Below are 16,326 nucleotides of genomic sequence, written 5' to 3' on the forward strand. Positions count from 1 at the left end.
ATTAACCGTTCTGTGTGCCATGCGATTTCACGGTTTGGACGCCATCTTGAACCGGCCTGGCACATTTTGCCTCGATCTCATGTGTTCAGTTTTTCTCACCCGGGAGCTCGTATCTATTTTGTGACACTCGTTCACAGATGAAACGTTGGCGATTTTCTGTTTACGACAGGTTTGTTTACAGTTTTTCTCGCAGTTTTCAATTAAGTTTTTTTTTTTATACACTGTATAGGAAAATTTCCATTCTAAGATAATCGGATATGTGGATATTATGTTAACAATGCGTTCTGCACACTGTATTTGTTTTTATGGATTCAAGCAAGATCAGCTTAGATCGACCATACTTAATTCTATTACAAATTACATCTTTTCGCTTTTAAAAACTATTTACAGCTTTGTATTTGCTTTTGCTTGTCATCATTTTTGAAAAATATACAAAAAGTTGAACAGTGAAACGCTGACCTTTTCATCTCACTAATTCCGGGTGCGTTGAATGAGGTGAGTCGTGTTAGCCTAGTGTCAGGCAACAAGGGTTTAAAGTAATACTCGATACTTAGAGGTTTAGCCAAGAAAATGTAAAAAGTACAATACGCTCTTACGTTTTTGAGCAAAAATGAAATAGTAACGAATTGTAAAGTAATTGTAACAATAACACTGATAAAGCTAGCTGCTGATATTCGTATTGATAAAAGTGTTTGATTTTGATTTCTTAATATTATAAGCCCATCAGGTTTTGCGCCCCCTTCCCACTATCATTCACTACCCACCACCCTACCCCCCCTCCACATCGGACGCACTCCCCTAATTTGCAGTTATTACTAGTTATTATTATTATTATTATTATTATTATTATTATTATTATTATTATTATTATTATTATTACTATTATTATTATTATTATTATTATTATTATTATTATTATTATTATTATTATTCCAATCAGACTGTACCTGAATAATCGAATTGACTGTCCATAAAACCTCTTGTTAGGATTTCTGGTGTAAACACCTGCAATCTAATCATAGCAAGTGCAGTATTACTGTACACGCATAACTTACATCATTGTAGACACAATGTATGTTATTCAATGTAAGTGATTCAACAGAAAAAATATAAATACGTAAGATCTGAGAGTTGCTGCAACGTAATTTTGATAGGGACGCACATTAACCCTCCCATTAACCCATTACAGCCCAGAGGTGGATCCAGCATGGAAATGTATTATTGGAAATACATTATTTAGGATCAAAATAAGTATAACAATTTGCTTTAAATCCACAAAATTTGCTGTAAGTCAGCTGTAAGTCCATTTTGGCCAGACACCTGATGCACATGTAAGTTCAAAAGGTTTGAGTCGGAACACAGTCTTCTTGTATGACCGTGATACAACTATCGTACGGTACTTAATTTTTGGATCAGTTCACATTTCTGGGAAGCTGTACATCTAACCTTCTCCTATTAGCCTGTGCCAGGCTCTCGGTCAGTGCAGATGAAAGAAAAAGGCGGGCGAACAGTAAAAAACAAATGAGGAAAGAAAGGTGCGAAGATACATGTAGGGGAGAGACTGTAGTTAACTGTCTTTTCAAATACCATAATCCACACACTACAACGCCCATTTCCAGAAAAATCTGTTTATTGTGTCAAAATGAGGTGTTACAATGTGCCATATAGGAGGATTCACATGTTTTATGACCCGTAGAACAACAGTTTTTGAAATTTCCAGGTTGGCTAACTTGCCTATTTTTATTCATAATGGTGGAATTTAAAAGTTACTTTACAGCCCTGACTTTAAAATGGTACTCATTTATCTTGTTACGAAAGTCTTCCAAAAGGGTACATTGTTTCACTCTCACATGAGATTCTATTACAGTGTCATGCAATGATCAGCAACAAGGTTTTATGGTAGCCTGAGTGTGTAAAGCTGCCTCTCAGGAAAAAAAAGCGCCCCATGGCAGCCCGATTCTTGCTATGTCCTAAAATTGCTGCATATTTCTTTGCAACACCCTATCAGATGCCCTGAAGTCAATAAGAGTAGAATAGTTAAATAAACTTACCGCTGATGTTAAGTTAGATTGTAACATCTTAAACTCAATGGATGCTCTGTTCTCATAAACCGCATTCCAAGGCCACTGGTTGTCAGTTATAGTAATCCCAACTTCTCTGCTATCACACTGACTAGGACCTGCATTGAAAACAGTCAAAACACAGAAAAGCACTGATCTACAGTTTACACTAAAAAGGAAAATAGTCATCATTAACAATGGTGCTTGGTGAGCCAGCGAATGTCTTACATGTTTCTGGCATGATACTGATGCAAAAAAAAGAAAAAAAACTGCCAGATCGAAAAAAAAAAGGCAGTAGAAAAAGAGAAAATAAACATACACATAGAAAAGAAATTATACCCAAATTTGTTGTATCGGGCTGCGGGTTTGCAAACTTCAAATGGGTTTTTCTGTTCCGTCAATCATTTGAGTGGGGGTGGAGTTAATACAAATCACAATGCAATGCACTAGCCCAGCTTGGCCCGCAAAAACAAAATAATTGAGAATGACCCTAAACTGCTCAAGAATAGCGAAGGAAGTAGCGATGATAAGTGGAATTTTTGTTGAGGACAGGAGGCAGACATTGCTTTATTCTTGCAAGAGAAAAGAATAAGAAAGAACACAAAAAGGCTTTGAAGAAAACTAGTTGATCATTGTCCGAAACAATGAGAAACAGGGTGATCACAAGCAGCAAACCTTGAAACACAGAAGCAAACAAAGTGGACCGAAATGCACCAATCACAAGTAAACACATGTTTTCTAAGAGGTCCGCTAAGATGATTGACGTAACAGAAAAACCCAAAATTCCTTCAAAGTTTGCAAAATGCGCAGCGCAATAAAACGGATTTGGCTATAATGTCCGGTCATCATGAAGATGCAGATTAGATTGTAAACAATATACATGTATTGACAACTTCAAGTATTCCCATCAAATCTGGGAAACTACATCTAAAACAGTACTGCTTGATTCACCTCTATTTTAACATGACTTATGTGGTAGGAGCTTTCCGTTCTAATATTCGAAGAATTGTGTTATCAGCACTTATTATTAAAGTAGAAAATTTCTTCACAAAAATTAATACAATACATGATGTATATGAGCTTCTGTTACAAATGACTACATGAAATAATTCTATTTTTAAAAAAAAGTGTTTCCTTGTTTTCCTTGTTGAGAGTCTGCCCAGAGACAAGTGAATGAACTGTGACTCTGTTTCACTTTGAAAAATTTTTATCGCAAATTTCAAATAAGATAAATGTTGCATGAATTGGTGTAAGTGAGAATTACGGAATTCAATATACTGTTGTGTTTTTTTGTCTTTGAGAAGTGACAAAATTAAAGTATAAAACTTACACTCTACATTAACAACTGCAAGGCTTGTAGCAGGAGTACCATATCCATTATCAGCAGTACACTTGTACGATCCAAAATTTTCTCTTTTTACATTAACAAGATGAAGCTTGTGACCAGAGACATTAAACTCTGCTGCTGTTTCACCCTCTTTAGTCCAATTGACATTGGGGGTGGGGTCACCAGATGCATTGCATGTCAGTGTCAAATTTGTTCCAACAGTTGCACTTGACTGCCTTACAGGAATCTCAGTTATTCTTGGAGGCACTGAAACATAAATTAACAGTATTACACCCGTTGGTGCCTGTTGGTACAAATGAAGATACTTACATGTATATAACTCAGTCTGTACAATGTATCTAAGTACATTAAAACCCTGTTTTATAACATGTTTTAGTGTGAGGTGCTGAATTCAACAGGCATGTGACAAAACATCTCACAAGCAGTATTTGTTATCAAAGTGTTTAAAATGAGTTAAATTATTAGCGAGGCAAATGTAACAGCTGGGAAAGTGCGACGAATTGGGAATAATATTGTAAAAAAAAAACAAACAAAAAAACCCCTGTTAATTCCATTCCATTATAAAAATGCCAACACTTCCAGATTATCCTGAAGTCTCCCAAATCTCCCGTAAAATCAACTTTTGAGTCTTTCAATGCTTTACTTTGGAACATACCCCAAATTTTTCCCACAATACAAAAATGCCTCTAATCTTAAATTTCATAGTACACACTGTACAGTTTCTGGTGGCATTTTACACGTTTTTGATTGTTGAGATCATTAATTTTGTCATTGCATTCATGGAGGCAAAAGTTCATGGCCAGTGCCTTATTAACAATATTTATTTATTAGGTTTGGCTTTGTATGAAGAATTAGGCACATCTTGGTGGGTGAACCTACCAGCTCAGGCTGAAACATCCTCCTTAATCTACCTAACCCAGGGGGTTTCAATAAGCATCGATGACTGACAAAACACTTTGGTTATTTTGCTCAAAGAAGTCAGCTACTTTTCTCCCCAAAGGAAGCAGTAACTAGTGCTTACAATGTCGTGAACAAAATTTTGGATTTCCAGAGGCTAGCATCTCTGTTACATATCATGAAAGCACAAATTATAATTATCATTAATAACATACAGATTAAACTGGCCAGTTACGGTTTGTTTTCTGTTAGTAAAGACATGTAGAACTATAATGTAGGAGCTATTGAGAGGTGGTGTGTTGCTGTTAGTTGTTCATGCATGTACTGTAAATGCAACAATGACAACTTGAAAGACCAGTTAATGAACTTTTTTGCTTACCAGAAGAACAGCAATATACAGTCACATTGCAACTTTAAAGCTTGGCACATTCACACGTAAAAGCATCAAAATGAAGGATTTTCAAGAACCAAAAATCAATTTCAAGTACTTTCAATGCCCCCTGAAATTCAAAGGGTCTTGACTTTGCCATATTTATTATAAATCAGCTGCTGATTCCAGAGATGATTTTTAATTTTTTTGTATACACATAAAATCAAGTTATGATTCTAGAGATGATGTAATGTTTACACAAAAAATCAGGTTATGAGTCTAGATATGATGTTGTGTGTACTCAAAAAATCAGGTTATGATTCCATTGGTGTTATGTTTACACATAAAATCAGGTTATGATTCTAGAGATGATGTAATGTGTACACATAAAATCAGGCTATAATTCCAGAGATGATGTTTTGTATACACATAAAATCAAGTTATGATTTCAGAGATAATGTTATGTCTACACATAAAAATTAATAAGGTTATGATTCCAGAAATGGTTCTAAGTGTACACATAAAATCATGTTATGATTCTAGAGATGCTGTTATGTGTTCTCTTAAAATAATGTTATGACTCCAGAAATGATTCTAAGTGTACACATTGCATCATGCCTATGATTGTGAAATTAATGATTGTCTGTACTCAGTTAGTAGCATAGTTATGATTTGTTATGATTCGTGGAGTGCCGGTTGAGTTGCAGTATATGTTTATGGTACTATGATCAAGTGGTCCTCTTTCATTAATAACGGCATTAATGCAAACGGATATCGTCATAGTCTCTGGGAGTATTCTAAACGTCTCCACTGTTCATTTGAATGGCATTTGACACCTCATCTGACGTTATCTATCGAAACCTGTATTAGGCGGACACCCTGTATTAAGCAGACACTTCACCATTCCCAGAGGGTGTCCACTTAATACAGGTTTCATTGTATTTTTGGAAAGCAACTTTATTTCAAAACAAGAACTGAGTACGCGTACAAGCTTCGTGTACAAGACTTTACAACTGGTAAGAATTTCTCTTTCAATTACTACCCTAAACAAAGAGTTTTGCTTTTTTCTCAGGAAAGTTATTTTATAAAAGCAATAAAAACTTTTTTCCTGTATTTGCATAGCCTGATATAAACACTTGAGGGGTTGGGAGAATTCTCGACAGTTATGCAAACCCTTGGCTTTGCATAACTGTCTTGAATTCTCCCAACACCTCTCGTCTTTATATCAGGCTATGCAAGCACGGAAAACGTTTTCTACTGCTTAAATATATATCTAGCCAATTTTTTGAAAACCAACTTAACAAAATTTGCAGTCATTTGAGTGAAAAAGCGTCAAAAGGTATGTTTCTTAAGCCCGAGAAGCTCCAAAATCATAGTAATGAAAGAAAAGGAAAGGAGAAAAAGAAAGAGCGAGGAGAAGGAAAGGAGGAGAAGAAAAAAAATCAATAGTTGCACTCTTAGTTTCTACAATAGCTACTTTGGAGATTTTGGCCGAAAAAAAACTGTTGGACGCAAAAGGTCCATTGAATGATAAATTGGACGGGCTATGTGTCTGCAAGAAATGAAAAGGTTAATTTGCAGAAAGGTTTGTTTAAAGCGGTTAACAAAGTTCAAAGAGAAAAAAAAATTTGATAGGCCTACAACACTCTTACCAGGATCAGTTGGCTCTTTTTTAACATGCATATGTATGATGAATTTTCGTGTGCCGGATGCCGTGCTTATTGTGTTGCGGTACTGATTCAAACAAAAGCAATCTTATAAAATTACCGATGAGCGATTTCCCGAAACTATACCTGGCAACTTTATAAGCACATTTATGTAGTGCGTCACAGTTGCTCGACTTGCTCGCTGCTGCTGCTTATCTCATAAATTTTGAATAGGACTTGACTACAACAACACCACTCTAGTTGAGCGTTGCATTACGACAGCCAAAAACGGCTGTGTAGCAGACTACTAAAACAGTGCATAGTGTTTTTCGCATGCTCTGATTGGCTGCTTAATCTCGGAATATCGTGCACTATTCACTAATTCAGCTCCAGTTCCTCTGAGCGAGCGACCCCAAACTTGTGTAATTTATGGGCAAAATGGCTTCCCGGTTTGTTGCTGTAAGAAACAAAGAAATTTCACAAATAATCAAACAAGATGTTCCTGAAATACACGATGAAGGTGGCGAAATTCGGTTTGGAAGTTTTAACAGGTAAAGCTTTGTCTGTTTGCCTTGAATTTATCAATGAAACTGGTGAAAAAGTTTCTTTGTACACAAAATGCAAATTCAGCTTAAGTCTTGCGCTACTTTATTTAGCGGAATTGTTCATAAATATTAAAAGCTTACTTCTTTAAAGAATGGTTTTACAATACAAAGAGAATTCACAACTCCTTTTGACGAAAGAACTAAACAAAAGCCTTCAAAAGTTTTATTTGTTACCAAGAAAACGTGACGACCGTTTGGTCATTGTGCGCCAAAATTGTTATCGTTGGCAACAGTAACTGAGTTAAAAATCGTCAATTTTGTGCTCAATTATCTCACTGTCTTAGTATATAGTAAAACAATTATTATTCACCGAAGTGGAGGTGGCTAGTGGTGGAAAATATCCACGAGGTAAATATCCACCACTAGCCACCGACACTGAGGTGAATAATTGTTATGTAACATATTATATAGCTTCTTCAGTGTATTTACAAAATCAAAATCTGGATTAAAAAATATATACAGTTTGAAATAATTATCTGTATACATTGGAGGCAAAAATCAGGTTATGTAATACGCTAAAAAAAGCAAGACATATATAGCTGTACATGTACATAATTGGTAAAATGAGAAATGAAACGGCAAAACGTAATTAATTAGAGTAGGGGGTAAAAATTATGCCATTGCCGCAACACAACAGGTTCCCCATGCCAATCGGGGCCTCTTAATCAAATCAAAGGGAAAAACTAACAATTCCATACCCTGCCATGTTTGTCACACAAACATTTTGCCATCCTGATGCAAATTAAGCCACTACTCAAGTAGTTTAAGGCCTGGGTCTAATGGGTTTATACCTGTGGAAAATGATTTACTGGCTATAATTTTGGCAAACATTTATTCCATAATAATGCAGAAAGTAGGGTATATTTACCCTCTATCAGAAGTGCCAATTTTACAGGTGTTTAGCCTCAAACAAAAGAAAATTTGCTACCAATTCATTAATTTATCTCCTACACGTTCAATTTTTAGTCATGCAATAAATCACATGACCATAATTAAACATTTAGGCACAAGAAGACCTCAAGATTTACTTTTGGGAAAAAAATAGCCTGCAAACCCCACGTATCCAATCTAGTTATTGCGTGAAAGTTAGAGCGGAAGCAAAAAAACAAGGGTGGAAGGGGGAGGGGGAGGCGGAGAGGAGAAGAGGAAACATTTATTTGCCCAAAAAACCCCACAATTCTGGAAAATGCCCCTTGATATTTCATGGTTCGGTTCATTTGAAAATTGACAGCTCATCAAAATAGAAGTATAATGAACAGATTACCCCTAGATTACCAGATTTGTAAAATTACTTTGTTTTCTAATAGAACACGTTCCTGGTAATTGCAATTTTTTCTTCCATCCTAAGGCAGATATTTTCATCAGTTAGTACTTCTACGTGAATAAATTTCAAAATTGTCCACATTGCAGGAATTTTGCCAACACCTGTATTTCCTTTCTGTAATTTAGTAAAGAACAATTTATTCTTACATCGTTTCTTCTTCAACTCAAAAATAATACTTTTTCCAACTTATCCTTATCTTCATGTTCTTCCTTCACGTGTGTACATAAATCTAAGATCTACGGGAGTTAGAAATAATTTTAGCAACGAGCAGATGCACTTTTGCTGTGTAACTGTGCCTAAACATCACTTACATGTTGTTATCTACAGCTTTTGCATGCTTACAGAACATGATTAAATACACGCCAGAAATTCAAGAATTTGAACGTTGGTTGGTCAAGGTTAAAAGCAACATATCTCATTACAATCCAAACTGTTTTTATTATCTTCAGTAAACAAAATTAAGAAAAAAACCCAAATAATCCTTGATTGCATGTAAAAAGCCAGTAAAAAGGCAAAACGTTAATGAAATTAAGCTGCCATTGTTTGGGTTAACAAAAGGAGCTCAACATTTGAAATTTTTTCCTCATATTAAAGCTACATGTACGATCCGTTAATTATTGTCTTAAGAGAACGAATTAAAATACAACTGGCGAATTCTACGATGAAATACTCTTTAAAATTAAAAACTGCTTAACGATTAAGTAGCTTAAAACACTCATCGGCAAAAGTTCACCAAAATAGTATTTATATACTTAGTACTTTTGCATGCATTAAACCATTTCTTTTGACATTCAAATTTTAAACACAATTGAACATGACACGGCAGTCTCTCGATTATACAGTGACTAACAATATGGGTGTGAAGATTTATGTAAATCAATTCACGACTACACATTTATGAAGTAAAAACTACCATTCCTTTTGATCTATCTGCTTCCATGTAACCTTAAAGAGGCAAACAAGAATTTAAACTACTGGGTTTATATGAACTTCCAACACTTGATGTTGACAAAAAAGGCTAGCGTGATTCTGAAGGTTACGACTAAACGAGGTTTATATTGGAAGTCTTTTAAAATGGCGCACAGGAAACCCTAAAATGTGGTTTGTGGAAGCCTCGCAAGAGGTCTCAAAAACAGAACAACAAGACAAATATCGTTTTCCCACTCTATCGATTACAACAAGAGGACTGTGGTAAACAACGTTGTTTTGCATTACACAATGTCGAGTATTTCATTCAGGGACACCCCAGACACCCCTAGAGAACTGTAATTTTCAAACAGCCCAAATACTGAATGGAATGCTATTTTAAACGGTACGTCCCTTTATGCGTGGATTTTACACTACCTACTCTCAAATCAACTTCGTAACCAACAAACATACAAGCTTTATATAAACACACTATCAGTTAAATCAATTTTGGGAGACCGTGTTCAACATAGAATAAAGTAATAGTAAAAACTGTAGTGACTGCGGGCGGCGTATCCACGAATCCACTTCGATCGAATTTTTCCCGACAGCCACTGAACATAGAAATGCTATAAAAGTTAATAAACTGCGGATAAGGCCTGGAAGCGGCAAGGTACTGACCTCTCGAAAGGGAAAGTTTTACATGCAATCTTCATAGCATTTATACTTCAGTAAACCTTGGCATTAATAAGCTGATGCTTTCAAGAGTAAGTAAGCACTGAAGTAAGCTAACTTAGAAAGAAGGACAAGGAATGCCAAGAAAACTTAAGAGGCGAAGAAATGAAGGTCACCTAAAATTGGTTGACAAACGAGAAAAGAAGTTGGTGTGAATCTACGTAAAAGATTTGTAGATTCGTCTGAGAAAGAAAGCAAAATTGTTAGACTTACCGCGGACGATAACTGTCACACGGTCTTCATCCCGTTGTACGTTGTTATTTAGGTCGTAGCTGACTTGCAGGGTGTAAACATATTCCTCGGTGTTATCTACATTCAACAACCTCAACGTTGCTGGGAGGTTCGCTCTGTACTCGTTGGCGAAGCTATCGGTCGCTAGATTGAAGGAACTAGTATATTTCCTCGATGCAATTTGTACTTGATTGACATCCCCCAACCTCTGTCGTATCAAGAAAAGGTTTTGAACAACCTCGCCACTGCCAGGAAGAATTTCCCATATGAGATCCACATTTGTGCTGTTCACTCCTTCGACCACGATTGTCGGTTTATCAGGCCTTCTAGTGAAAGTCAAGGCCTCTAAAAATAACACCAAAACACAAAAAAATATATAAATCAAGGTTTTCCTTTCAACAAAAGAATGATACCTTTCCCTCTTCATCAAAAGCAACTTTGTTAGAAGTTAAAATCTCCGCAAATTTAAGCTCCAAGGCTTACCAGATTGCTGTAGTGATGAGGCAGCAATCAAAACACTCGCCAATAACCAGCAAGGAATACTCCCTAGATACACTATCATCTTTGCTGTCTTGGATGAATATAGGAACTTCTCTCACCGTCTAATTCAACGAGTATTCAGCTACAAGGAATGTTCGTTTATATTTGCTGAATGATATCATCGACCGACGCCAAATGAGGGTGCTAACTGGAGTCCAGACCTTCCCGACAGAGATCCTAATGTTACCATGGTAACTTGTGGGCGAGGGTGAATGGGTTGCTTCTATCAGCTCACTCAATCAGCCTCAATCAAACGACTCTAAACAGGGGCACCCAACGTCAATTTTTGGAAAATATCTTTGCGGAAGACGATTTGGGATCTAGAATTTTCGGAACATTTGTTGTAAAATTTCTTGCTTGCCTGCCTCTCCTAGGATTTTCGAGGATCTAAAAAATGGTATAATTGCCCATTTTTAACGGATTTTTACGCTAAAAAGGTCATCTAGAATTTTCGGGAGCCTTTTTTCTGGCTGAAATTTTCGAAAAGGTAAGTTTTTATCCCTATAAGTTTCGGATCACTAGACTTTCAGCTAGGAAATCCGAACAGATGAAAACTTTTTAGGGGATAAAAAGATAAAAATATGTACAGTACCGCAAATGATCCCCAACCGCAAATGATCCCGAGACCGCAAATGATCCCCAAAATGGACCGCAAATGATCCTCGATCGCAAGTGATCCACAAAGTCGACCGCAAATGATCCCGAAAGAAAAATAGGAATGACTTGGACTCAAGTTATCGGACCATCGTGTCGATTTTATTATTATTACAGTAAGTCAGATTAAAAGCTAAATTTTGCTTCTCAAATAAATATATGACTAAAAACTAAATGGAAAAAATCATTCAAAGCAATTGTGATTTTTGCCGCTTATTTCATACTGAGAGGTCATGACATGCATTTTCTGCGATTATTGTTGTTTCTGGTCGTTATGATTTGCCCTTTGATGCAAGAGCATTCCTTTGACCTCTCTTGAAATGCAGTCAGCTCTTCATTGCCGCTAAATAAGGGTTTTAGGTTGTTTAATTTTCTCCAAAGTGCCTCCTGGATCCGAATAATCATAAGCGATTTTCTTTTAGTCCGTGAATGTGACGGTTTGCTACGATGTTTTGTCACGCGATAACTACCGCTCACCTGGCTTTGTGTTTGTCATTACCAGGTTTAGATTCCTGGTAACTGCCTTCAGCAAAGGCACAACAAATGAATATACATAAAAGCGCCAATATAACTATCCACAACACGTTCATGAGCTGTAAGAAAGTTGCTATTTCGAAATAAACCGAAACCTGTGGACATCGACTTTCGGAGGCATTTTGTCTTGTGTTTATGTTAAATCATGTCTTGTTTCGTAACGGGCACCTAAGTTACGAACAAATGTCTTGCTGTTTATCACGTAAAAATCAAAATTAAATATTCTGGCTGATTAATTTCACGCTTTCAAAAAGATCAGAATGTCAATAAAGCTCTTGTTATGTAGAGGGTGCCCGGCTTTGTATTCCTCAGTAGAAAAGTTGAGCTTCTAGGCGTTAAAATAATAGAGTTTTTTCGGCCTAACGTTCTACCTGTCTTAAATTTTTCAAAAGACGAAACATTCTTAAAAAAAAATTGAAACAATCGACAAAGCAAGAAGTATACGGTTAATACCATACTTTTCAGATTTATTCAATTTTTTTTTCACCTTGTATAAATTGACCTGAGATGTAGCGTCCTCCTTCCCTTTTTCTTTAAAAGGCGAGAGAAAAAGGATTCTTTTTTATAATCAGTCCTTTTTTGTAATCAGTCCCATACAATCCATTCCATTCCTCAAGTTTTCACGGGATCATTTGCGGTCGACTTTAGGGATCACTTGCGGTCGAGGATCATTTGCGGTCCATTTTGGGGATCATTTGCGGTCTCAGGATCATTTGCGGTACTGTACAGAACTCTTGTCTTAAAACATATGCATGGTGATCGCGCGGCAGCCATTTTGTTGAAAATGGATATCTGTCACTAACTGCTTCCAAATATGGTAAAAGTGAATATTCACGAGCATTGAACGCGAGTTACACGTTTCAACCCCTTATGAGTTTCTGACTAAACTCAATCGATCGAATAAATGCGATAATTTCCGTGTTTTTTGAGGTCAAAGTCGAGAACAATCAGGTATAGCACAATAAAGAACTTTGTCGGCCAACAATGTCATTTTCCTTATCTTTTTTCTTCCAGAAAAGCAAGAACAAGACTTTACATTAGCGGGTGATGGTCCCCGCCGCTCGTGTCGCGCTTCTCGCAAAATGTCCTGTGCTCCGGCTCGGCTATCCTTCATGAGTTCAAAGCGCCTGTCGTACAGTCTCTGCACTCTCTTGTGATATCAGGCGATATCAGCAGAATACTCACAGCGAGTGGCAAAGCCAACAACGTGTACTCTCAACTGAATGATTACATATAACACTTCATAATTAAGAAACACTTTTGTTTTTTTCGAATTCCTTTAGAGCAGTTGGAAAGCAAATGGAATAGTCCAGAGTATTATCATACTGGAAATTTATAGCGGTGAAGAGCGCCTAGATCTGGGTAGTGTCTTGGTTGAAGCGAATTCTCCGCGTGCCACGGCCAGTCAGAGGCACTACCCGAGTCTGGGTAGTTTGTGTGTAGACTGCCAGCAGTCTCTCTTTTTCTTCAGATTTAGTAAGGGGCAGATTTAGTAAGGGGAGTGCATACGCTCGAGCGTTGAGCGAGACGCGAGAAACGAGGGCGGCAGCCCGAGTGCCTCTCCCGTCTCGCGCCTTCAGTCACGAGCCTGGGGCCCGTTTCTCGAAAGTCCCGGTAACTTTTCGGGCCCGAAATCAAATATTCAATTCGAAATATAAAGAATAAGAGCGAGGGTCCTGGCTAGCAAACTGCTTCATGTTGTTTCACTAACTGATAGTTTTATCATGCTAGATGCAAAACTTTTAAAACCTCGATCTTTAATATAAACGGAGACGGCTTACCGGGCCCGTTAATTATCGGGACTTTCGAGAAACGGGCCCCAGGTCATTTGCGTGTCTTGGGCGTTTTGCTCGACGGACCAAGAAAAAAGAGAGACTGCTCGTAGTCTAGTTTGTGTGATACATCATCAGCTGATCAGTATAAAACGTTCGCGCAGAAATCAGTAGACCGCAAGCGATCTTTCTTCTACAGAACCAGGCGTGGGGAGCGAAAGAGTAAAATTGAAAGATTCTCCTCGCTCATTCTCTCAATCCTACAAACAAAAAAATGAAAAAAAAAAAACAGGTATGAGACTGCTCGAAGCTATCGCGGCTAGCTAACCAGCGTCGCGAAAATTTTCTCAGAGTACTAAAGACGACTCTAAAAGTTTTATGTCTTTATTCAGTATCACTCTCCAAGGACGCAGTACTTGATCGAAGTACAGTCAACTCTCTCATAGCGACCACCTTCCGTAAGCGACCACTTAACAAATAATCCTTTTGTTTCTCAGTGAAACACCGTTTCAAAAATTCTCTCGTAAGCGACCACTACCTAAATTTTTTAAGCGACCGCGACCACTTTATGGGCCAGAAATTTGATATATTCTTTTGTTCTCTGTTTCCGGTAAGCGACCACCCGGCATGATTGTAAGAAAACCGTTGCTCGAATGCGAGAATGTCACAAAAGTTACTTTTTGAATAGTGCCTACCAAGTTTGCTGACAGATGATAGCAGTTGACTTGCAAAAACGGATGTCTGTAATACGATCTCTAGATAAAAAAAAGTGGATTGTCACATTCATGCATAATGTTATGTGCAAAGTTTCATCAGTTCCAAGCGCTATTCGAGTTAAACATACTAGAAGTTCGCTCTAATCTAACTGCTGGCCCATTACACCCTCGCGAGATTTTTGCCATAAACGTATTTGTAGTGATGTTTATATATAACATTGGCTCATTCTTCCACATACATTATAAATTACAGTTAACTCCCGATAACTCGAACCCTCGTTAACTCGAACCTCGCGCTAACTCGAACCTCGCGCTAACTCGAACCAAAATCGATTTCCCCTGGATTTCCGTCATACATTTACTGTAATTTTACCCTCGGTAACTCGAACGCTCGATAACTCGAACCTCCCGCCGGGCCTCCCGCTAACTCAAAGTAGTTTTTGTTTCCCCTCAGATCATTTCTAATATAATTTTACCGTCGATAACTCGAACCATGTTTTGAGCCCTTAAAAGTCGGGAAAAATAGTCCACTGGCGTCCCAAACATTGAATTTTGAATTTCCCATTGACGTGTTGTAGGCATGAGTTTACTATTGGAGGCTGATGTTGTTTGTCACAAATCTAACGTGAAACAGTTTTCTGACAGTGTTTTTTGAAACAGTTTTTTTAAAACGCATGCTCTATTTAACCAAGGTTTTGTTATGTTACGTTCTGATTTATAATCTAGAAGTATCTTTTAATTCTGACTTGATATTTCTACAATTAAATGTGATTAAAATGCTCACTGTGCAGTAAAAACTGTTTTTTTCCTTACTGCCGGCTATTTTCTTCGAGCTCCCGATAACTCGAACTCCCGATAACTGGAACCTTTTTCGATTTCCCTTGAAGGTTCGAGTTATCGAGAGTCGACTGTATATCGAGATTGTAAGGACTTAGGTGGCGCAATTTGTCCTAAAAATAGCACATTTGACTACCGTATTTATTCTAATAAGCGCCCAGCCTCGAATTAGCGCCCACCTTGAATAAGCCCCCATCTTAAAGGCAGAAAAAGTTAATGAGCGCCCAGCCTCGAATAAGTGCACACCCCAACCCCACCCCCTTTCACCTCCGAACCGAAAAAAATTGAATAAGTACTCATAAGAGACTTACCCGAAGACGGAGTTTTCTGCAGAGTATTATTACAGAAACCTTGCTTTGTTACATCTTCGAGTTTTGTTATTACCATTTATTGTCTTGTTGCAAAATAAATATACTACACTTTCTGAAATTGTGAAAATTTAATAAGCGCCCAGCCTCTAATACGCGCCCACCTCGAATAAGCGCCCACTCTCAAGGTCCAAAAATTTAATAAGCACCCAGGGCAGTTAATCGAATAAATACGGTATTTCGGTGGAACTGCGTCGACCCCGCGCTCGTGGTCTCCTATACCGACTATGGCTCCTGGTTTAAATACTAGAATACGTGAATCGCAGAGCCTTGCGAAGCAGAGTGTAAGAGCCAGAAGTAGGACAAAGGGACTGAGAAGCCAATAGGGAAAAGAAAATCAGTATAAAAAATAAACAAAATTAAACAAAACGGGTCAGTTTGGTGGCAGTTTTTTTTACTCTCTGCCTTGTTGCTAGGCAGATACACTGCGCCACTATGCCAAGGATAACGTTAAGTGGGAAAATTATCATGTTTGAAGTATTTTCCAGTGAAATTCTCCCGGTAGAAGCTAATTTGAAGATGGTTGAGGTGTATTTTTCATGAATTCAAAGACACGTTTGAGGAAAATTGGGCATAATTTTTTGTCGTCGTTTTTGACTGGCTCCTCCCTTTCTTTGTTCCGTGCTCGTGACATGTTGATCACATCACTTCTTTATATTATTACTTTACTTTGCTTTTATTGCCACCACCACCACTCAACACGGTGATAAGGATAAAATGGATTTGTGTCCATGAAAGGTTTTACCACTCCACCGGGGTCTATGCCCCCATGAATCATGGGGC

At 37.6% G+C, this 16,326-nt stretch overlaps 1 protein-coding gene across 1 annotated transcript in view; it reads right to left on the reverse strand.

Annotated features, from left to right (window-relative positions):
* The window catches only part of LOC140950292 (uncharacterized), a 35,433-nt gene extending 24,625 nt beyond the window's left edge, over positions 1-10,808 (reverse strand). Inside the window, exons 1-5 of the mRNA XM_073399519.1 lie at positions 10,606-10,808; positions 10,105-10,467; positions 3,391-3,654; positions 2,052-2,179; positions 948-1,012 (exon numbers count right to left, since the gene is read on the reverse strand). Of these exons, the coding sequence (XP_073255620.1) occupies positions 948-1,012; positions 2,052-2,179; positions 3,391-3,654; positions 10,105-10,467; positions 10,606-10,684 (899 nt within the window). The 5' untranslated portion in view covers positions 10,685-10,808. The remainder of the gene's footprint in view (positions 1-947; positions 1,013-2,051; positions 2,180-3,390; positions 3,655-10,104; positions 10,468-10,605) is intronic.
* Positions 10,809-16,326: the final 5,518 nt, after the last annotated feature.

The sequence above is a fragment of the Porites lutea genome, chromosome 10 (genome assembly GCF_958299795.1).
Source record: "Porites lutea chromosome 10, jaPorLute2.1, whole genome shotgun sequence".
NCBI lineage: Eukaryota > Metazoa > Cnidaria > Anthozoa > Scleractinia > Poritidae > Porites > Porites lutea.